At 53.8% G+C, this 21,174-nt stretch overlaps 1 protein-coding gene and 2 long non-coding RNA genes across 6 annotated transcripts in view; 1 reads left to right on the top strand and 2 right to left on the bottom strand.

Annotated features, from left to right (window-relative positions):
• The window catches only part of LOC105092438 (uncharacterized), a 138,312-nt gene that overhangs the window by 103,027 nt on the left and 14,111 nt on the right, over positions 1-21,174 (top strand). The gene's annotated exons all lie outside the window — the stretch shown is intronic.
• Positions 5,832-11,945, bottom strand: LOC116156083 (uncharacterized). Its single transcript, XR_004139957.2, has 2 exons — positions 11,161-11,945; positions 5,832-6,489 (listed from the first exon to the last, which is right to left on the bottom strand). It is a non-coding gene; the product is annotated as an uncharacterized LOC116156083 (long non-coding RNA).
• ZNF503 (zinc finger protein 503) lies at positions 12,203-17,878 on the bottom strand. The gene is made up of 2 exons (XM_031462129.2): positions 15,495-17,878; positions 12,203-14,749 (listed from the first exon to the last, which is right to left on the bottom strand). Exons 1-2 carry the CDS (start codon positions 15,795-15,797, stop codon positions 13,127-13,129), a joined length of 1,926 nt encoding a protein of 641 aa, XP_031317989.2. The 5' UTR covers positions 15,798-17,878; the 3' UTR covers positions 12,203-13,126.

The following is a 21,174-nucleotide window of genomic DNA, read 5'->3' as shown; positions in this document are numbered from 1 at the left end:
AGGATGGATGTGTTCGCTAACGTGATTGTGGTGAGCATTTCACAGTGTACCCAAATAATGCTCTGGCTTTGTGTGCTTGCCTCCCTACCAAAGAACCCCACTGCCATCGCCATTAGTGCCTTGTTGGCCATTGAAGCCAAGACCACGCTGAGGTCTCTTGTTCCCCCAGGACATGGTGCTTCTAACCACTTCCCCAGCCCCAGCCCCCTGGGTCTTGCCCCGGGGGGTCCTCTGTGACCCTCATCCTCTGTCTTCAAGTTTGACGTTTGTTCCTTTTACAGACATCCTAAGGGGAAATGAATATATTAAAGGGGACACGGAGACCTTTCCATCCCTTGTGTTGGAAGGACCCCAGCTCGCCTACCACCTCTCTGCCACCAGACCACCTGCTTGGCCCTCTGGGGATGGAGAGAGTAAGGGTGCAGTCTGGGAATGTCCTTTGTAGGGGGGACTGTGGGGCCAAGCCAGGGGCCCAGACTGAAGGGTGCCAGAGAGGTGGCTGTGGTGGGGGTCCAGAGGCAGTTAGCTGGGGCTAGGAACACAGCTAAAGGGACATGTCATGGCAGGAGAAAGGACAACAGGAAGAGAAGTATGGGGATGGGCAAGGTCAACCCAGGGTCACCCCTTTCTGTGTGGTTTGGGACTTTCTCCTAGGAAGGGAAAAGGGGTTCTGTCCTGTGTCAGTTATCTATTATTATAAAAAAAAGACTTCAAAATTTAGTGCTTAAAACAATAACACTTATTTTGTTCATGAATTGGCATCTTGGGCAGGGCTTTGTGGGGAGGGCTTGTCTTTGCTCCACTCAGGGTCACCTGGGGCAGCCTGAAGGCTGGGGGCTGGAATTCTCTGAATCTTGTCACTGCACGCTGGTGGCTGATGCCACTGTTGGCTCGGACTTCAGCTAAGGCTGTTGCTGCATCTGTATGTGGCCTGTCCATGTGGCCACTTGGTTTCTTCACAGCACAGGGTTCCCAGGGTGAGCATCCCTAGAGGAGGTGGCGTCGCCTGTCCTGACAGCCTCAGAAGTCACATAGCATCACTTCTGCTCTTGTCACAGGCCTGCCCAGAGTCAAGGGGAGGGAGAGTAGATCCCAGTCACCGAGATAGGAGTGTCAACTTCATAGTGCAAGAGAAGTACATGGTATGGGATATACTGGTGCCACTATCTTTGGAAAAATACTATTGGCAGAAGATATGGAAGCAGCCTAAATGCCAATCAGCAGATAAATGGATAAAGAAGAATACAATATCCTCTACTGTACATATAGACAATGGAATATTGGTCACAGAAAGAATAAAATTCTGCCATTTGCAACAATGTAGATGGACCTACAGAGTATTATGTTTAGTGAAATAACTCAGACAGAGAAAGACAAATACCCTAGGTTACCGCTTATATGTGGAATCTAAAGAATAAAACAAATGAATGTGTATAGCCAAACAGAAACAGACTCACAGTTACAGAGAACAAACTAATGATTGCCAGCGGAGAGAGGGCAGAGGGGAGCAGGGAGGTAAGGGTAGGGGATTAAGAGATACAAACTACTAGGTAAAAAGTAAATAAACAACAAGGATCCATAGTACAGCACGGGGAACTACAGCCATTATTTTGTAATAACTTTAAATGGAGTATAATCTATAAAAATATGAATCATTATTTTGTACACCTGAAACTAATACAACATTGTAAATCAACTTAATTCGATTAAAAAAGAAAAAAGCTATTGGCAAAGTGACTGCTCCTCCTAAGCCTTCCTCAGGAGTCTCAGGCTGCACATTTAGTCCAGTTTTCTTCTATTTTTTCTCCCTGGGCCCACATCCCTCACAGCCCCGGTTCCAGCTTTCTCTTCTGCTTACTCCTCACAAATGTACATCTCCAGCAGGCATGAGAAGTTCATCTCATACAAAAGCTGCACTCTATACCTCCTGGCCAAAGCCTGCTCTCCCTTGGAACTTCTTCCAGGTACCTGGAGGTGGCAGACTCCTGGTTAGCCCAACATCCTCAAATCTGTTTTCCCATTCTTCCTCGCACATGGCGACTGGGGCGGAAACTACATTACAGCCTCCCTTGCAGCTGGGTGTGGCCAGGTGACTATGAACAACTTCCTCATTTGTTCAGAAGGACATCGCTTGCCCTGGACTTCCTCCCTCTCCTCTTCCCACGGGTGGGAATTGTGTCCGTATTTAATCACCCCAATGAGCACAATATCCTAGGGGATGAAGGAGCACCAAGATGGAAGGCACTTGGGTCCCTGGTTGACATCATGTAGCAGAGCAGCCTCACCAGCATGGATAACAGAAGCCCGAGAGAAACTTCCGTCTGATTTAAGTCTCTGTATTGGCGGGGTGGGGCTCTTTGTTACAGCAGTGTAGCCCGATTCCATAGGCTAAAGAACTCAGGAATAAATTTGCCTTTACTCTCTCCTTTAAGCCGCTGCCCTTCACGGAGTCCAGTCCATTCTCTCCTCACGGCCCCCTGGGACTGTCCTCACTTTGCCTGTCCTGTAGCCTCTCCCCTGCTTCCAGCTCTCACTTTCTCCTGTCTGAACCACCTGATGTCTTGGTCTGTTTATCTCCAGTCTCATTGCTCCATCCCATAATGGTACTTCTCTGCTCAAAGACCTCTAGTGGCTCCCCATTGCTGATCAAAGAACAGGACACCAAATGTTTCCATCACATTCCTACCCACTCCCTCTGCCACCGCCCCACCCCTACTGAACACCCTCATGGGCTGCCCTGCCTCCATGACTTTGATCCTCTCTCCCTCCTCCTGGTTTCCCACATCCCCCACTTCCATCTGTCAAATGCCTATTCATTGTCAAAGCCCAGATCAAGTGCTATCTCCTCCCTGATGATTTCCACATCGTCCTAACCGAATTAATCCCATGCCTCCACTGATTATAGCCCTTATCACAGCCCACCTTAAGGCAGCCGTTTTTCTGTGACCCACTAGATGAGATAGTAAGTTATTTGAGAACAGACACCATGTCCTAGTCATCTTCCCACTACCTCCATGCCTAAGAGGATGCTGTGTATGCAGCAGGTACTCATTGCATGAACACTCGCCATGAACACTCACTTTCTTTTTTCTTGTTTGTTTTTTTGGGGAGGGGGTAATTAGGTTTATTTATTTATTTATTGTAACAGAGGAGGTACTGGGGATTGAACCCAGGACCTCGTACATGCTAAGTGCACACTCTACCACTGAGCTATACCCTACCCCATCACACACTTACTTTCTGTGTCTGGAGGATCATTGCTCTGACTTAGCAGAGGTTTCACCACAGGTGACCAAGGTTGCCTTCCCTCTTGGGGACTTCCCCAGGGAACCCCGATGGAGGCAGGAGGAGCTGCCCTTCCCACATTTCCCTGAGGAGGGGCTGGGGAAGGAGCAGCCGTGGACTTGCTGTCAGCTCTGAGAGCAGTACCTGTCAGTTGAAGTACACAGGTTTTATGGGCATGGGCTTTGGAGTGAGACAGCTCTGGCCTTGAATTTCAGCTCACTGCTCGTTAGCTGTGTGACTTCAGGCATGTTACCTAACTTCTCTGAATCTCAGTTTTCTCTTTTACAAAATGAGAGTAATATAGCACTTATCTCCTAAAGATCTTGTAGGGATTAAAAAAAAAAGATAATATAGATAATTATAAAGCTCTTGGCACAAGGCAAATGTTCTCTAAATGGTAATAATCATAGTAATCCAATTTCCTGTCTGTGCTCTGAAACTTTTTCTGGTGAGAAGGCCCCAGAGAAGGCTCCACTCTAGGCCTGGCCCACTGGAATCCTTGCTGTTGGGTGGGGTTTCCCTATGGACAAAGATCAGAGAATGTGCATTGGTCCCAGCTGGGCACTTTGCTGGGTGCTCCCAGAAGGTGGAGGAGAAGGAATGGGGCTGGTATCTAGTGGGGATGGAGGGAGGGGCCAGCTGCCTGTAGCTAACCCCAAAGAGCCAGGGTTAACCAGACATGGCTAGCATCAATAGCTAAGGGTCCAACAGCTGGGGTACAGAGCTGGACAGACAGGCTGCTGAAGCTTCTAGGTAGCTAAGGACCCCCTATGTCAGGTGGGCTACCAGAATCATCCCCCAGTGGTCAGTCTGCTGTGGTATAAAGAATCTGGACCCCAGATGACCAGGCTTGGATTCCAGGAGAGGGATGGTGCTGAGGGCAGCTGGAGCCTGGATATGATGGTGTCATTCTCCCTAAATAACCCACACACTAAGCCTCAGGGCAGCAGACCACACCCAAATCCTCCTCACCGGCTGGAAGGAAGACCCCTTCTTCCCATGGATTTGGGGCCTGGGTGGCTGGATCTACAGGCTGCAGTTACTTGAGTAGGACTAAAAGAAGTGGGTCCAGTGGTGTGCAGGTGAATGCTTAACAAACAGCTCTCTGTGGGGGAAGCCTTCACTTACAGTGTCTGCCAATTGCTTTGGTGCAAATACTCCCACCATGGTTGATTTCAAGCTATCAACATAACACCACAGAGCGAGGAGTCAGAAAGTGATGTGTGCAGTTGGCTCTTGTGAGCCTTATGAACTGATTGTAGCACACTACTGGTGGGCCTGACACCTGCATTAGAGTTAGGCAGATTTGCATGGCCTCAGTGTACAGAGAGGTAAAGGCCACCATGCAGTGGTGAAAAGCACAAAAATAATGGCTATGGAGTCTACTAGCCTATAACAGAATCCCAGCTCTGCCACTTCCTGGCTGTGTGATTCGGGGCAAGTCACTTTACCTGTCTGTGCCTCAGTTTCCTCATCTCTCAAGTGGGGCCAGTGATGTTGCCCATGTCATAGAGTTATTTGTGAAGGTTGCACAAGTTAACCTACCTGGTGGTAGGTTGACATAAATGTTATTTATTAAAGTTAGTCACACAGAGTAGTTGGAATGTCACCCTGGTCAGAAAAGTTTAGAAAGGAAAACCCAGAGTCCCTCAGGGTGTTTCCCCAGGGCATGCGCTTTTTATATTTAAATCTTTCAAGATCAAGGATTTAACATCTGCAGGCTCATGAACTACCTGAAATTATTTTTCCAATGTTGAGTATGTGTACTTATTTCTGTAAAGAAGGGTCTTTGCTTTTATCAGATTCTAAAAAAAAAAAAAAAATGCTGTGGTTTCTGCATCCTTCCTTCAACCCACAGAGGGCTTAAGAGCTAGTGATGTGGAGGGTATAGAATTCCCACACCACAGGAATTGCTCCTGGAGGATGCAGAGGAGAGATGTTTATAAAGCGTGTGAACGAAAAATGGCAGAGACACAGAGAGACATGCAAAGAGGTCAGTCCAGAACTCCAAAATGTCTCTCCCTTTTTGGTGCCAAGGAAGCTTCCAGCAAGAGGGCAACCAAACTGCTCACAGTCACACATTCTTGTTCCTGCTTTCTCCTTACCCCTTCCAGTCCTAGGAGTCTTCCTTTTCCCCAGCCTCCTTCCCCTGCCCACACTCTCCAGGAGCCAGCATAGGTGTGTCCAAGGGCCACCGCTGCGGGGGTGTATGGAGGCATGATTAAAACTCACTTGAGTGTTGCTGTGATTCCAGGATGGCTCTTGTGTTCTTTTTAGCTGTGTCTTGTTTCGTTTAGGGTTCTGTAGTTACACTATATTTATTTAAGGTAAGGCTAGCGCAAAGTTGATTTAGCATTGGTCTGCCTTTGTTTTGTGTTGGAGGCTGTATTCCATTTTTCCCCCAATAACACGGAAGTGGGTGGGAATTTACAATGCTACTTCCTTTCACCCTGTGGGTTTTGTTTTTGTTGTTGTTGTTTCCAAAGATGATCCCTTTTTTCTGTCTTGGTATTGTGTGTGGTGTGCAAGGCCAAAATGAACAGGTCTCTAACCAAAGGGCTTTAATAGGGATGAAAATTACTTTTGACAATCCCACTCTAAATCATTGCAGTGTGCAACTCTAGGCACCTAAAAGGAACAAGAATTACAACTTCTGAGGGCTTATCAAGTATCACCCTTGCCCACTTTATCAACAAGAATCCGTGGTTTAGAGGTACAAGTCACCAACCAGTGACCCCCTGGAAGGCCACCAAGAGAGCTCTCTCCTGACTCCAGTCCTGGGTGACCCTGTCTATGCAGGAGAGTCTGCTAATGTTCTATCCCAACTCCCACCCTTCTGGCTCCCCTGAGTAACAGAACCCTGAATTTATTTGAGGCAGCAGTGTACCCAGCTAAACATTACTTTCTCCAGCCTCCCTTGCAGGGAAGCATGGCCATGTGCCTCAGTTCTCCTCAATGAGGTATAAGCTGAGGAGTTGTCTGTGGATTCCAAAAAGGCTCATCAAAAGGGAGAGGACTCTTCTACTTCATTTCACTCCTCCTTCTTGTTGTCTGGAATGAGGTGATGGTAGCTGAGCTCAAGCAGCCATCTTGGACTCAGAGACAGCGTGAGGATGAAAGCTTCCTGGTTGGGTTGGCACAGCTGAAGACAGAGGATCCTGGGTCCCTGATGACTGAGGGTCATTCTTAGCCTGGGCTGTTCACCTCCAGACAGAGAGAAGAAAACATTAATCTTCTTTAAGCCACTCTTTAAGGGTCTTTGTTATTGTCAGCAAATGCAATTTCTAACCTATGCGTGGAAGCTTGCCAGGCCGCGTTTCGTGCCACGGGTAAAGACATCCAAAGTTTCTCTGAGGCCACTGCTACTTCTGCTATTCTCTTTGGAAGAATCATGCTACCCCAGAAGGCCCAATTCTTTTGTATCTTTTCCTTCCTTCTGTGTTTTGTTTTTGTTTTCCTATCTCTTCCCTCCTCTCCCCCCACTTCCTTTCCTTTCTTTTCCTTCCTTCCCTCTAACATTTATTGAACATTTCTTATAATCCAGGTACCAAGCTAGCTGCCAAGACTAGAAATAGAAATAGGTAGAGGAGACAGCCCCTCCTCCCCAGTGCTTCAAGAGTCCAGGCTGTGAGGAAAATGTAAAGAGAATATGATTGGGATGGATAGGTGCTACAGGAGCAAAGAGAAGAACATTAAATCCAATGGGAAGGACCCGGGGGGCTTCCAGGAGGAGGTGACACTGGCCTGAGATTTGAAGCAGGAGTTTTGAGTTGCTGGTAATTAGGAAAAGAAGGCAGAGGACAAAGATCCCAGGTACAGGGACTCGTACAGCGCAGTACAATGGTTAAAGGACTTGTGCTCTGGAGCACAGACATATGACTTCTCTCTAGTCCTCAGTTTCCTTACCTGTAAGAGGAGGATAGTAAATAGGACTCAATGAGTGCCTGGAAGAAAGCGTGCAACACATACTGCTTATTAACATTATTATTATTGGTAAATGTGCTGCCCATAGTATGCATAGGCCTATATTAATTTTGGAGACAAGTTTCACAGAGGCCATTAATGCCTTGTCCATAGTCACACAACCACAAGAGGCACCACTCAAACCCCAGTATCCTCATCCCTAGTCCAATGGCCTTTATACCTCTACCTTCTACCATTGCATTAAGTGCCAAGGGAATGCAAAGTAAGGGAAAGATCAGTGTGTTGGGGAGGGGGAAGCCTGGAGGGCTTCCTGGAAGAGATGAGTCTTGAGAGAATTTTGAGGGAAGGGGGGGGAGGAAGGCATTCCAGGGAAGTAGTGAAAGATGAGCACCATCAACCAAGGTGCTGGGGGGCCAGCTGGCTGGCAGAGCATCTGAATTGTGAAGACTGGTGAGACATAAGGTATAACAGGCCAGGTCAGAAGATGAACCATGGTTATAGGCACTCTGATGGCCAGATGGTAGGGTGAGAAGTTGAGCCAGCGAACCCCAGGGAGTCACAGTTAGTCCTTGAGCAAGAGGGCTGGTCATAATGAAACGATACTTTAGGAAGAGAAGAAGGAAAGAAATCTGTCTTTACTAAGAGTCAGTATGGGCCAGGCAGTAGGTTGGGAAGTTTCACTTTAATTATTTCATTTGACCCTCACAATAACCGTATTAGGTTGGTATCAATGTCACCGTTTTACAGATGAGAAAACTGAGGTCCAGATAAGCTGAGTCATAGAGTTGAGTCAGTGGTGGAGCTAAAAGTTCAATTTAGATCAGCCTGACCCCAAATTTGTGCTCTTTGCACTGCACCATGGGGCTATAAACTGTTTGCACTCTCAGAATGCCCCTTGCACTGTGGGTGTCTCCATCTGGCACTGCTGCCTCACCAGGGGCTTGAGTCTTTTTGCAGCCCAGACACCCCTGGGTGAGCCCTGGAGTCACACTGGGCAGAGGGGGCTCAGTATCCCCGGAACTTTGGGGGATCTCCTCCAGCACAGGGTAGAGTGAAGTGCTAGGGCTCTGGGTCTGATAGAAATGCATTCGAATCCCAGCTTTGACGTGCACTAACTGAACTTGAGCCTCAACTGAAGGGGGCAGCAGGATGAGCCCTAGATCGGGAGCCTGGCTGGAAGTGACAAACAACTGAGAGGAAGTGAATAAGATGTCTGTATTCACTTCAAATTAATGGGGTAGGGGAGGCAAGTTGGAGCCAGTATAGAGGAAACAAGATAGGGTCAGTTGCTAACTGTTGAGGCTGGATGATGGGTTTACAGGGTCTAGGATACCATTCTCTCTGCCTCTGTGTATGTTTGAAAATCTCCATAATAAAATGTAAAATAATAATAATAATAATAATAATAATAATAATAATAATAATAATAATAATAGCAATGATACTGAGAACTTAAAAGAAAAATAAAAATTAGTCCACCACACTCTCTCCCAGCTGAATCAGTCTCTGCCTTGTAGGCATTGTTCTGCTTTAAAATCTCCTCATTTGAGAGCATTCTCACCTCCAAGATAAGAATCTCTGTGTAGACTCCATCCCTCACTAGCTATGTGACCTCAAGCTAGTGTCCTTCCCCTCCTAAGCCTCAGTTTCCTCATCTGTAAAATGGGGGTAAAGAGTCTAACAACCTAATGGAATTGTTGCAAAATGTAAATGGGATAATACAGGGTAATATGTTATAGTCCATAACAAAGTGAACGGGTCAGCCTGAGCTTTGCAGTCACTCTGAGCACTACCAGGTGTCTAGCCACAGTAGGTGAGGAACCCTGAGCATTATGTGCAGAAGAGGCCATCTGATGGCCTTGCAGGGACAGGCCTCACCTTCTGGGCAACTTTTGCACGTTTTCCAAGGGACAGGGAATTCAACCAGAAGGGCTTCTTCATCTGCCTTTCCTTACTGCTTAAAGACCAGCTGGCATAAAGACACCAGGGTCACTTAGTGTCACTACTGAGTGAGGTACAGATGGGAGCAGAGGTTGAATAGAGGGAAAGGCTTGGGCTTTCTCTGCTGCCCTTGCCCCTGGCTTCCAGGACTTGGCCTCACTTTCTCCATCTATGTCAGGGGGGAGTAAAGAGATGGACAGCCCTTGGCAAGGGATAGGTCCTAGGAAATAATCAGAGCAATGAGAGTGAATGAATGCATGAATGTATGGCGACCACTTCCTTGTGACAGACAAGGTGACCTGTCGGAGCCTTGACGGTTGCGATGGGAGCTTCCTGGGTTGGGGAGGGACCAGTGACACCTGGGCCAACTCTTCTGGGGTAGAGAAAGAGAGCAAGGGGAATACAACAACAGAAGCTAAAGCGGGTGGAAAAGCACGGAGGATATGGTTCTCAGCAGAAGAGGAACGAAGAGCTACAAGGAGGAAACTGTCTCCTGGACACCACTCTTAAAACCGTGAGAAGGTGGAGGCCGGGGTCTCGGGATGACCACCCAGACGGCGACCTGCGCACTGGCCGGGGTTCCCGGTTTCCTGCCCGTTCAGCCGGGCTCCTCAGCGCCGCCTGGCGGACACGCCGCGCTCCGTTAGAGTTTCAGCGGCAGCAGGCCCGGACGTGGGGGAATCTCGCGGCAGTTAAGAAGACAGCGGGAGAGAGCCGGGGGCTTGTAGCGCGGATGGGGCTTCTATTCCCGGAGGGGGCGGGGGTCGCACCTGGCCTGGACCTGCGGCACATATTGGCATCTTCTCCTTACTAACCCGCGCCGGAGTGACTCAGTTCCATCCCACACGTCGGGGAACGCTTTCTTCCCCCCAACCCGGGCCCCCAGCTCCGGAATTTTGCTGCCTCCGAGTAGCTACTCCGGGAAGGAGATCTCATTAAAATTTAAAGGCGTTCTGAGCTTGATTTTTGTTAATAAAATACCAAGAGTGGGTGTGAAGGCACGAACATGCCCAGTTGGTTTCCCTGCTGGTCCTAGACCTGAAATTCCAGGGCTGGGGAATTTCTAGGTCCTTCCTGGCCCAAGTGGGTCCCGGTGAGCGAGGCGTGGCGGCCCAGGTACCCCTCTCCAAAGACGCGAGGCGAAGAAGGGCGAAGCGTCTGGGTCGGAGTGGCCAGGGGCGTGAGGCTGGTGCCTGTGAAGGATGAGCAAGGGCCTGGCTTTCACGTTGCAAGCTGTGGGCACTGGAGTCTGGAGGGACTCGAGCCACAACACTTCCTCGAACGTCCTCCTAGCCCATTTTGGGGGTGGTGGGGTGTCTGTCCGAGAGCCTGGGGGTGACAAGATGCCCCATCGGCCGAGGTTCTCAGTAAGTCAGGCCCAACCAGGCCCAGTCAGGCCCAGCCCAGCCTCTCTGAGGCGGACCAGAGTGGGAGCAGGGCTGCGGCGTCCCGGGCGCGATTCGGAGAGTGCGGGCAGGCGGCTTGGAGGCGCTGGAGGCTGCACCCTTCCGGATAGGAGGCACAGAGCCTGATTCTTCCTCTACCAAGTCCCTTTCAGGCGGTGGCCTGGGAGCTCCCCGCAGCGTCCCCGAAGTCGCTAGAGCTGCTTTGCATGCAACCCGAGAAAAGGCCCAGAAGGCGTGAGGCTGACGCTGGGAGAAGGGTGGAAAATCTCAGAGTCACCAACGCCCGAGCAAATGGCGGCGGGGGCCGCGCGGTAGACTGACCGAGACCCGAGGCCGAGGGTGGCCTCTGCGCGGCGGTGAGCTTACCGAGGCAGCAGGGGGAGCTTGACGCCGCGGGAGTCGGGTGGCTTAGATAACACAGACCCACCTGACCCCGGCGAGAGGAGAGTTTGGGGTGGCGCTCGGCGCCGCGACTCCGGGGTCCCGGGAACCCAGAACTCCCGCGGACCCAGCGGGGTAATCGCTCAAACAGCCAAAGAGCGGAGCTCCCGCCCGGGCCTTCAATATGAGTGTGTGTGATGGGGAGGGGGTGCTTGGAGCCTACCTCCTCAAGAAAGATTAGAGCTCTTCTCTGCCTGGTTCCTTGGGCGCTTCAGGCAGCTCAGCCCTGCCGCTCAAGTTGGGGAGAAGGGAACGGTGCGCACTGCAGGGATCCGCGCGGGGACTGAGGGGCCCGCCGCGCCTCTGCGGAGCGGAGCTTGCAACCCAGAACTGCACTTGGTTTCCACCTGGTCGCCTCAGCGAGGCCGAGAATGGGCGCCAGGACCTTCGCGGGACCGAATTGTTAGGGGTTTCCGGGTCCCGGGTCCTGGCGCGCTCTCCTGCGGCGCGGACTGGTATAGAGCGCTGGCTGCAGAGAAATCCGGACGCGGAAAAGCAGCCTCGGCGCCGGACTGCCGCGGGTCCCAACTCCGGGGAGAGGAAGCAGCCCGAGGGAGAGGCGGGTGGCTGGAAGGGGTCGGCTAGTGGCCGCTTCTGGCCCTCGGCAGGCAGAAAAAGAAAAGGGGAGCGAACTCACTTTCCTCCAAGTCACAACAGGGTTCCGGCGCGCTCTCCTCCCCAGGTCTGGGAAACAGGTTCCCAAGCGCCCTCCGACCCCTGTATCGATCCCGGCTGCCTGCCCGGGACAGGTCATGCTTGGAAAGCGAAGAGAGGGACAGCAGGTAGCGGCACCTCCCCCGAGCCGAGGTCGTGCGGGTGAGTCACGACCTGCGCCACTCTCTGCACAAAACGAAACCCAAACTCCCAAAAATCTCAAGAGGGAAAAAATTTTAAATCCTCTTTTTTCTCTTTCACTTTTAACAAACTAGCTGCTCAGAGAAAAATTAAAAACGAAATGAGCGATAGCTAAGGACGCTATCTTTCCAAATTATGAAATCCCCTTAAAAATTTTTCCCCTCCAAGGCCAGCCCCACTACTGGCCAGCCCTTCTGAAGCCTTTGCCTATTCCTGAAAATCACAGCAAAACAATCGTTAAGTGCGGCTACGGCTCTGGGCAGGAGTAGCCATGAGGCCCAGGGAACCCACAGCGGCTGAAATTGTCATGTTTTTCTTGTTCTTTAACCAAAAAATAAAAAAGATAATAATAAGAAGTAAAACCTTTTAATACATCAAATATACGGAATTTTAATCTTTAAAGCGATACATTGTCTATTATTTTAGTACATGACGTAAACCTTACTTGTCCCCTTCTCAGCGGGTGGACTTAAAAATTAAAAATAGTTAAGTGTTCCTTTTAAAGAACAAAATAAGGCAAATGAGGTTTTGGAATAGAATTGTTTTTCCTTTTTTTTTTTGTTTTCTTCCAGAATACATACAAAAAAATACCCATTCTCTTTCGATGGTATACACCTTAAAAATAATTGCAATTTGAAATCAGAACTGACAAATTGTGACTTGCTTTGTTTCTTTTCATTTTTTGTAACAAACATGCATGTAAATTTGTGTTTCAATCAGACATTAAATAAGAACTTACAATACAATCATAGCAATTTTAAAGTAACATTAAACAGAAGACCTCTAGTTCTGTGGCGGTTTTGTATTTATTTATAATCTACAAGGGACGGGAGGGTTTGTTTTCCACATTTTTACCCTCAAGTTTTAATTTTTCCCCCTCTTCCTTTTTACTACGGAGCTCAAACTAAATAATGCACTTTTGAACCACGGGTCCGCTTGGAGCTAACATAAATAAATACCAGTGTCCACCGATGCAGTCCTCAGATGAACACTTTAATTATTTTTTCCTTCTTTTTCTATAAAAAGTCAAATGATATCTTTTCAGCTTTTATAAAGTTTGGGTGGGGAGATGAGAGGTGGGGGAAAGGGGAGTTTCCCACCGGGTCTCAGTCGCTGTTTTGGGTAGATAGATACGGTATATATTTTTTTCCTTTCCTGGCCCGGGTCATTCCCACTAGCGGGTGACAGTAGCCTCTGCCCTGTTCCCACCCCTCCTTCGGCTCCTCCTCACACCCCAGTTCTTTTCTCTCCCTCGATAGCCCTTCCGCCCGCCCTCACTGGTACCCCAGCGCAGAGGCCGTGGTCAGTCTCTGTCCGTAGAGGGCGTAGGGGGAGTAGTAGGGTCCGGTGGCGGCGGGCACGGGCACGGGAGCGCCGGGCGTGGGGAGTGGGCTCTTGGAGTAGGGATGGTAGCGGCTGCTGAGTCCCAGCGCGTGGTGGGGGCTGCGCAGCGCCAGCGTCCCGGGGCTGCCCGGAGCGCCGGATGTGGGGATGTGCATGTGGCAAGCCATGGCGGCTGCTGCGGCGCTGGCCAGAGAAGAAGAGCTAGGGTAGCCCGACAGCAGTTTGTCTGTCCCGGGGAAGGCCGTATGGGTCCTCAAGTGGCTCAGCAGCTCTTCGGAAGTAGCGAAACGCTTGTCGCACGGCCCGTTGGCCGACACCCAGTTGCAGATGTGGGGGAGTGGGTCGTTAGGGAGCATGAAGCCGTAGGGGTAGAGGGGGTGGCCGGCCAGAGAGGGCGGTGTGGCGCCGGCAGCGGCGGCAGCGGTTAGCGATGAGTGCACACCGTGCAGCGGGTGCGTGGGGTACACCAGCGGGTATCCGGACTTGAGAGCGGCGGCCGCCGCGGCTGGATCATGAGCGCACGACGCGCTGGCTGCCGCCGCCCCAGCCAGGTGGCTGGCGCAGTGGTAGCTGAGGCAGTACGGGTCCCGGCACAAACTGGCTGTCATCACGGATGGCGGCGACGCCCCCGCCAAGGGGCTCGAGCCGGCGGGCTTACTGCAGCCCAGAGAGCCCGCCGCAGCCGCCGCCAGCTGCGCCCCCACCAGGCTGCCAGGCTTGGTGGGATCCAGCGCCACGCCGTGTGGCAGAAACTGGGGCGGGTAGCCGGCGTAGGCCCCAGCCAGGCTGCCTGGGTAGGTCATGCCCGCGGGAGGCAGAGGGAACACTGTCTGGCCTGGCTTGTAGGGCGATACGGGCGCCACCAGCCCAGAGCCCAACACCGAGGAGGAGGTGGGCGCGCTGGGACCTGAGCCCGAGCTGGAGCCCGAAGAGCCTCCGCAGTCCGAACCTAGAGCCTTGCCCCCGGGGCCCCCATCTGGGTGCTGGTTCACGTCCACATTAATTCCGCCGCCACAGCTAATCCGGCCGTGCGCCAGCCCAGTGGGTCCCCCTTCGGCCGAGGCGCCCCCAGAGCCCTTGCTGCCGCCGCCGCCCGCCTCGGGATCCTTCTTGTCGTCCTTGCCCTCCGGGCCGCCCCCGGCCGAAGGCAGCATGCCTCCTGGCGAGCAGGCCGAGGCGCTGGAGCTTGGGCTGCCTGTCCTGGGAGTGAATGGCTGGCAGGTGGCGCTCGGTACCCGGAATCCGGACTTCTCCGCCGAAACCCCCCCGCCACCGCCCCCGCCGCCCCCGCCGCCGCCGCCGCCTCCCGTCTCCTTCTTATCCGAGCCGGGTTTGGAGTATGGTTTGAAGCTCGACTTGTCCTCCACACCGATGTCGCTCAGCTTGAGAGGGCCCGACTTTGCGTCCTTGTCGCCCCCGGCGCCGCCGCCGGCACCGCCCGCGCCGCCGTTGGTGGCGACCGAGGAGAGTTTGGACGAGGGCGAGGGGTCGGGCTTCCCGATCTGCGAGCATGTTTGGGCCAACAGCGCCAGCGGGCTCTTCTTGGCATCAAGCTGCGGGGTCAGACGTCGGGGTGGGGTGGGGGCACAAAGAAAGAAAGGGAAACCCTTTAATATCCTGGTTTCTAGGTTTCAAACGCACCTCCGCAACAACCCGCAAAGATCCTCTCAGCCCCAAGGCTCAATTCTAGGCGACACCCCTTCTACACACAGTTATTCTCGCCCTTGAGAAAGGCAACAGCACCCCCCACCCACCTACCCACCCAGCCCTGCCTCCAGGGTATTTCCTGTCCTCTCTAAGCGATAACTAGATTGAAAAATAAAACTCACAAAATGTCTTGATTTCTGACTCTAACCTAGAACTGTACCCCCAGCCCCGGGCCCCAGCACACACACATCCCTAATTCTTCAGAGTAAGGGCTTGGGCAGTTGGCGCCTTAGAGGCTATGTACAAACAGCTTCTGGGGAACCGGAGGACTATGACTTTGAAACTGTATTTTGGACTCCTGTCTGTCTTCTGGGCCGAGAGTGAGGGGGGCCTGGGGCCAGTAGGAGCTTTCATACCAAAGGGAGAGACAAGTTTTGGCAGCCTTACCTTCTAGTATTCACACTCCATTCTACCTCCTCCCCTCTTTCCGCCCTAGTTTTAATGTGGAGAGGCACTATCCTCTCCCCCATCCCGGAGCTTTATCACTCCGACCCCCCCCCCACTTCCACCCCCAGATCCCGAGAGAAAGAAACCCCGTGGAACGGCAGCCAGGGTGGTGGCCCCAGCGCGATCTGCGGATAGGGTCCTTACCTCTATGGGGCTGACGGGAGTGGAAGGCAGGGGCTGCAGGTACTCGGGGTGCAAAATGTGGCCAGTCCGTGCGGTCAGCATCTTCAGCACCTTGATGGGCAGGCGGTTAGCCTGGCGGAGAGGATCAGAGGGGGGCACGGCGTGCACAAAAGGCTTGGTGCTGCCGGCCGGGGACGAGCCTGGGCCGGGGCCGGAGCTATTTCCAGAGAGCGCGCTGGTCCAGGCAGGGTCCGCACTGCCACCGCCGCCGCCGCCGCTGTGCTTACTGCTTCTTAGGGCAGAAAGCGAGGGCGCTGTGCTCATGACCCACCCGCGCGCATGGGAGCAGCGGGGGGAGGGCTCCAGGAGGCGCGGGGCGGGCTCGGGGCTGCGCGCTAGCCCGGGGAGCGGGACCAGCAGGAGGAGGAGGAGCTGGCGCGGCGGCCACGGGCGCCCAGCGCGCCTTCTCGGCGCCGGGAGCCAGAAGCGAATAATCCTGGGTGGCCCGCAGCGGAGCCGTGGCCTAGCAGGACGAGCCGGTCCGACTGCGGGAGTGCCGAGTGGCTCGCCGTGTCCGCCTCGGGCTGTGCCCCTGCGCTGCGCACTGGCGGACCGGCGCTGGCGCTGCGCTCTGCGATGTGAGCCGCTGCCTGTCCAGCCGGGGCTCTGGCGAGGAAACTCACTTCAAAAGCAGCTGCACCGAGGGGGAGATTAAAGCCTTTGCCGCCTTCCAATCAAATGGGAGCCCGAGGTGATTGGAGGGTCAAGGGGATGTGACGCGTCCCGCGCCGCCGCCGCCGCCGCCGCCAGGACTCAGCGCTGGTTTTAATGGGCAGCTCCCTTTTCGCCGCTCCCCTCTCCGTGTCCCCTCCCTTGATTTCGCTCGGAGGACGAGCTGGACATTTATTCTACGTTTGCTATCTGCCGCCTCCGTCTTTTTTCTTCCTCGTCGTCCTTCCTTTTCCCCAGCTCGAGTATAAACTGAAACCTTTTGCAGGAGGGTGCCTGTGAGGAACAGATTGGGGGTGTCCAGAAGGAGCACCAGCGGGAGTCCGGACAACAGCCGGACTGTCAACTCCAGGGCTGTACAGGGGGCCTGCACACCAAATATTCTCTCATCCTCCTCAGTAATTGAAATCTCTTGCGTTGCAGCCGCCTGTGTAAGGAGAGGTGGGGAACGGGTGTTGGAGGAAGTCTGCCCGCCCGCTTTGATTTCCCGAGATTCGGCGGTGGAGAAACCAGAAGCTAGATGGGCAGCGGAGGTGGTGGAGGCCTGTCTCCGCGCAGTTTGCTAAGCTCCCCGCCCTTCCCGGCCACGTGACGCCTGGGGATGAGCAGATTGGGGCAGAAGCGGGGGTCACATGTTTCCTCTGTTTCACACTCGGCCCCCCACCTCATTCTTACTCTCCCTTGCCACCGTCTCTTCTCCGCACCTCCCCCAGTTCTTCGGGCATCTCCACCCCTCCATCAATTGTCAATGTTCCTCGACCGCAATCAATCAGTTATTTGTCAGCTCTTGTCAATCCACCGGTGATTTATGTCAGCTTTTGTTGCTGATTACAAGGCGGGTGCGACTTGAAGGGAAAAAGAGAGGGAGAGAGAGGGAGCGAAGGAAGAGACCTAGGGGGAACTGGAGGAGGGGGAAAGAGGAGCAGCCTCCTGGGATGAGAGGCGGGGGCTCTAAGAAAAAGAATGAAAGAGAAAGAGGCGCTCAGTGTCAGGAAAATGAATAGTGAGAGTAAAGTGCGCAGGTGCGCCCAGGGCGATGAGAAGGGTGGGCTGGACTGGGATGTGCGCCTCGCTCCTCTGGGTGTCGGAGAGAGATACATCCTTCCACCTCTGGTGATTCCGGTCCGTTGGGGCCGCGGACTTACGAGCGGCTCCAAGTATCCGAGACAGGCAGTTGGCGACGTCTAACACGGGAGATTTTTTCCCCCGCCGCTGGGATAGTCCCTCCGGGGCATGTAGACTGCAGTCCTCAGGCTGCCCGCCTGCCGCGGACCCCACCCACCGTAGTACCCCGACACGAAACTCCAAGATTTCTAAGAGCCACGCCGCCAAAGTAACCTTAAGTCCTGAAGGCCAATGGTTGGGTGCCCCCGTCTCATTTTTGACACCCCCCCCCCATAGTGGCTAGGGCTGAGAGGCTGAGAAGAAGAGGCCTGACTGTAGGTATTTGGGGGAGATAAATTTCAGGCTCACTCAGGCCCCCTCCCAACCTTTCCTCACCCCGCGCGATCTCCGCAGGCTTGGTAGTGTTACTCCGGGCTGCTTCCTCGAATTTATTGGAACGCGGAGCCGGGACTGACCTGCGCAGGGAGAGCCGAGGGAAAGAGCGAGAGCGGGAGGGGGCGGCTGCCTGTGGGAACACTGGCTCTTCCAGGGAAGCGGAGCGGGACTGCAGCGTTCCCCTCGATTTGCACCGTCACTCGGGCTGTTTGGAAGGAAGAGGGGAGGCGCTGTGCGTGCCTTCGTGTACCTGGATCTGGGTGCAGAAGTGTGTATGAATGCCTGTGCCGCTGTGTGAGTTGTCAGGGCTTTGGTAACGTCCGGAGCGAGTTCGGGGGTCACCTCCAGAAACTCGCAGAAACTGGAAGGGGGCGAGAGGAGGACACATCCCCTTCCTCGGAAGGACTTGGAAGACTTTGAATCTCCCCTCCCCCACTTTTCCGCCCCAGCTCTTCTTTTGTTGTCAAGTCCGTTTGATAAATGGTGGGGCAGAGAGCGCAGGGGAGCCAGGAGCCTGTCTGTACCCGAGCGAGGGGCGGGAGCCGGGCCTGGAAACCTGGTTTCCACCGGCGCTCACCCAGCGCTGAGCTCTGTAGGCGCGGATGTCGGGTCTAGGACCTGCCCTCTGCGTGCTCTCCTCTCTCACCACCCCATTCCCCCTCCCTAATTTTTGTCTCTGTCTCCCACTCTGCACAGATACTGAGAACTTTCTGGGGTGAGTTTTAGAATTTTCTCGTAGGTATTCTTTTTATGCGTTTTAATCTTATCCCTTAATTCTTTAGGTTGGTAAACTTCGAGATGGTAACGACTAAAGATAATTTGGAAAAGAGGGGAGTGAGGCGGTGTGTATATGGGGGGAATTTGTCGGTGTATGTGTGTGTGTGTTTAGGTGTAAGAACACACCTGCGTTCAAGGGGGTCTGGAGTGTCTGCCTTTGCTACAACGGAGGAAGGTCAGTCCGTGAAACGGTGGCAAGGCCACACGCGAGGTTGTGATGGTTGTCTGAATAATCTTTCAGGAGCGAGTCCCAGGTGTCCGTTTCTGAGGGCGGGGCGGTTCTAAGCTGTCTCTGAAGAGAGACACTGGAGCCGCAGGTAATCTGACGGTCTGTTAGTGTGTCTGTGTCATCGGGTGCGCGGCTGTGGAGGTGTCGGCCCAGATCAACTATAGCTCTCCCAGCTCCGCGAGCCCAGCCTTGGGCTGCGTGTCGCCGCGGTCTCCCGGCGAGGCCCGGACACTGAATGCTGGGGGCAGCGGCCAGAGCTGACCGCGGGCGGCCCTGCCTCCTCCCTCCCCCACCGCAGTCCCCAGACTCAGTCCTTTCCCGCTTCTGGAATTCCAGCAGCTTTCTTTTTATGCCAGGCTGCTGCGGGGACCAGAGAGTGGCCTCCGCGTCCCCCGGAATGGGCGTGCCGTGGTGTGGTCGCACAAGCTCGCGGGCCTGCGTGGTGCTGAGCGCGCGCGGTTCGTGGTCCGTGTGTATTCGCTCTTCGCAAAACCCAACTCCGAAGGTCCGAGCGCACGAGGGCGCCTGGGGTCCTGCGTGCCCGGGGTTTTCCGGAGGTGCCAGTATCCGAGCCTGCGCACCTCGAGGGGGAGGCCAGATCCCTGAAGGCCGCGCACACAGGGGTTGAGGGGTGGGTGGCGGTGTTAGGGGAGTTATTAATTACTCCGCGCTAGGCCTAATGCCTCCAACCCCCAGCGGCGATTGGCGTGGATGTCCTGCGGATTTTATTTGCACACAATGGAAATGATTTGTTTTCTCTAAAAAAGGAGTGGGCATGGCAGATATTTGAGGAGGGGGAGGGAGGAGAAGGAAGGGGAGAGAGCTGAGGAAAAAAGTTTGAAAATGCCTTGAACTATTCACTGTCGAGATGGCTAATCAGTATTGAGGCCGGAGGGCAGGCGGGCCGCCTTTCACCGCCGCTTCCCTTTCATCTCGGGCTCGGCGGAGGCGCTCAATTAAAAGCCTATCAGTTTGTAAGTAAATCAACGCCTATCAGAGTTGTCACATCAAACAAAACGATTATTATTGCAGCCCGCCTCCCCTATTAATCTCCCTCGAAGATAATCCGCCTGACAGGTCAGGCCTGGCGAGCTGGAAAGCCTGGCCCAGAGCGCCCAAACTGTCCTGGACTGGCGCGCGCCCCTAGGGGCATCCCCGCCCCCCCCAAGTCCCGCCCCGCCTCGCGGTCCCCCGGGAGGGGGAAGAGAAAGGGCGCGCGGATGAGTTCTACCCTGGCCCGCCCCTCCGGACTGGAAACGGGTCCCAGATTCGCTGGCATGGTGAGGGATGGTCCCTGGCGGCCCTCGTGTCTTCTGGGGCTGGTGAGGCACCAGGCTAGCTGTAGCCACGGCCTGGTCTGGTCCCCAGGCCTCGCCACGGCCTGCACTCTTCTCGGCTCGCCTCTACTGGTTCTCTCTTACCCGCCCCTCCCTCTCTTGTTTGTTTTCCCTCCCGCTTCTTTCTCGGCTCCCTGTCCTTTTTCTTCTCCACCCCCTCCTTCATTTATCTTTTTCCTACTTGCCAGGAAGTATTTCCTATTCTTTCTCCCCATTTTCAGCATACTACTTTGTCGCAACCACACTCTCTGAAGCAGGGCATTCTCAGGGCCCGGGTTCCTTCTCCGAGGCAAGGCTGCCTCAGGAGTATGTGCAGTTCTCAGGAACTCATGACAAAATCTTTCCTAATTTCTCCCCAAGCAGGGGGTCTCAGAAACTCTGCGCCTGTTGAAGGGTCGGGTGCGTTTGGAGAGGGTGAGGGAAAAAAAGAGATCAGGACAGTGAAATGGGCAGATGGTCGCAAGCGCCCTATTCTGGAGTTAGTATTTGGTCTTGGAATTTCGCAGTGCAACGTCTTTGAACTCGCTGGTGGCGTTGCCTGGGCTTTGCAAAATTCGGAGGAGACCTACGGGGCATCTGGGCTTCCGCACTGGGTATGTGCTTAACATTTCATAAGTAAATAAATACACCCAGATAACTGCTTCTATGGTCTCAATTGGCGCTCCGAGAGCCGGGTTGGACCTGGATTCCGCACGGGCGTGAAATTGTGGCCTTCCTCCCAGTGGCCTCCAGCTTGGCGCGTTGGGACGCCTCAGAACCAAGCACGACCCGCCCTTTTCTGCGCTCTTGCTCCAACTCGGTAGGCCCAAGTGGCTACTGCCCGAGCCCAGTGGAGCCAGGATTGAGAGGTTTATGAAGTGTCTGAGGGGGAAGGGTTGCCCCTCGAAATATCAGGCCCTGGTACCCTAAATGCTGGGTTCAGCCCCTCAGAAAGTCTCCCTCTCCGCGGGTGTATCAGGGAGAACCCCCAAGGCGCAGCAGTGTTGGCTGTCTGGGTAGCGCCTCTCTCAGTAGTCACGCCAGGGTCTGAGGCAGTGGATATCGAATAGAGCCAACCTCAGAATGCTCGGCGTCCAGAGCTGCAGGACGCGTGGCCCCCACCCCGGGTTCCTGAAAACCCTCCTATTTG

Source organism: Camelus dromedarius, chromosome 8 (genome assembly GCF_036321535.1).
Source record: "Camelus dromedarius isolate mCamDro1 chromosome 8, mCamDro1.pat, whole genome shotgun sequence".
Lineage (NCBI taxonomy): Eukaryota > Metazoa > Chordata > Mammalia > Artiodactyla > Camelidae > Camelus > Camelus dromedarius.
This window is presented reverse-complemented; position numbering and strand designations above follow the sequence as displayed.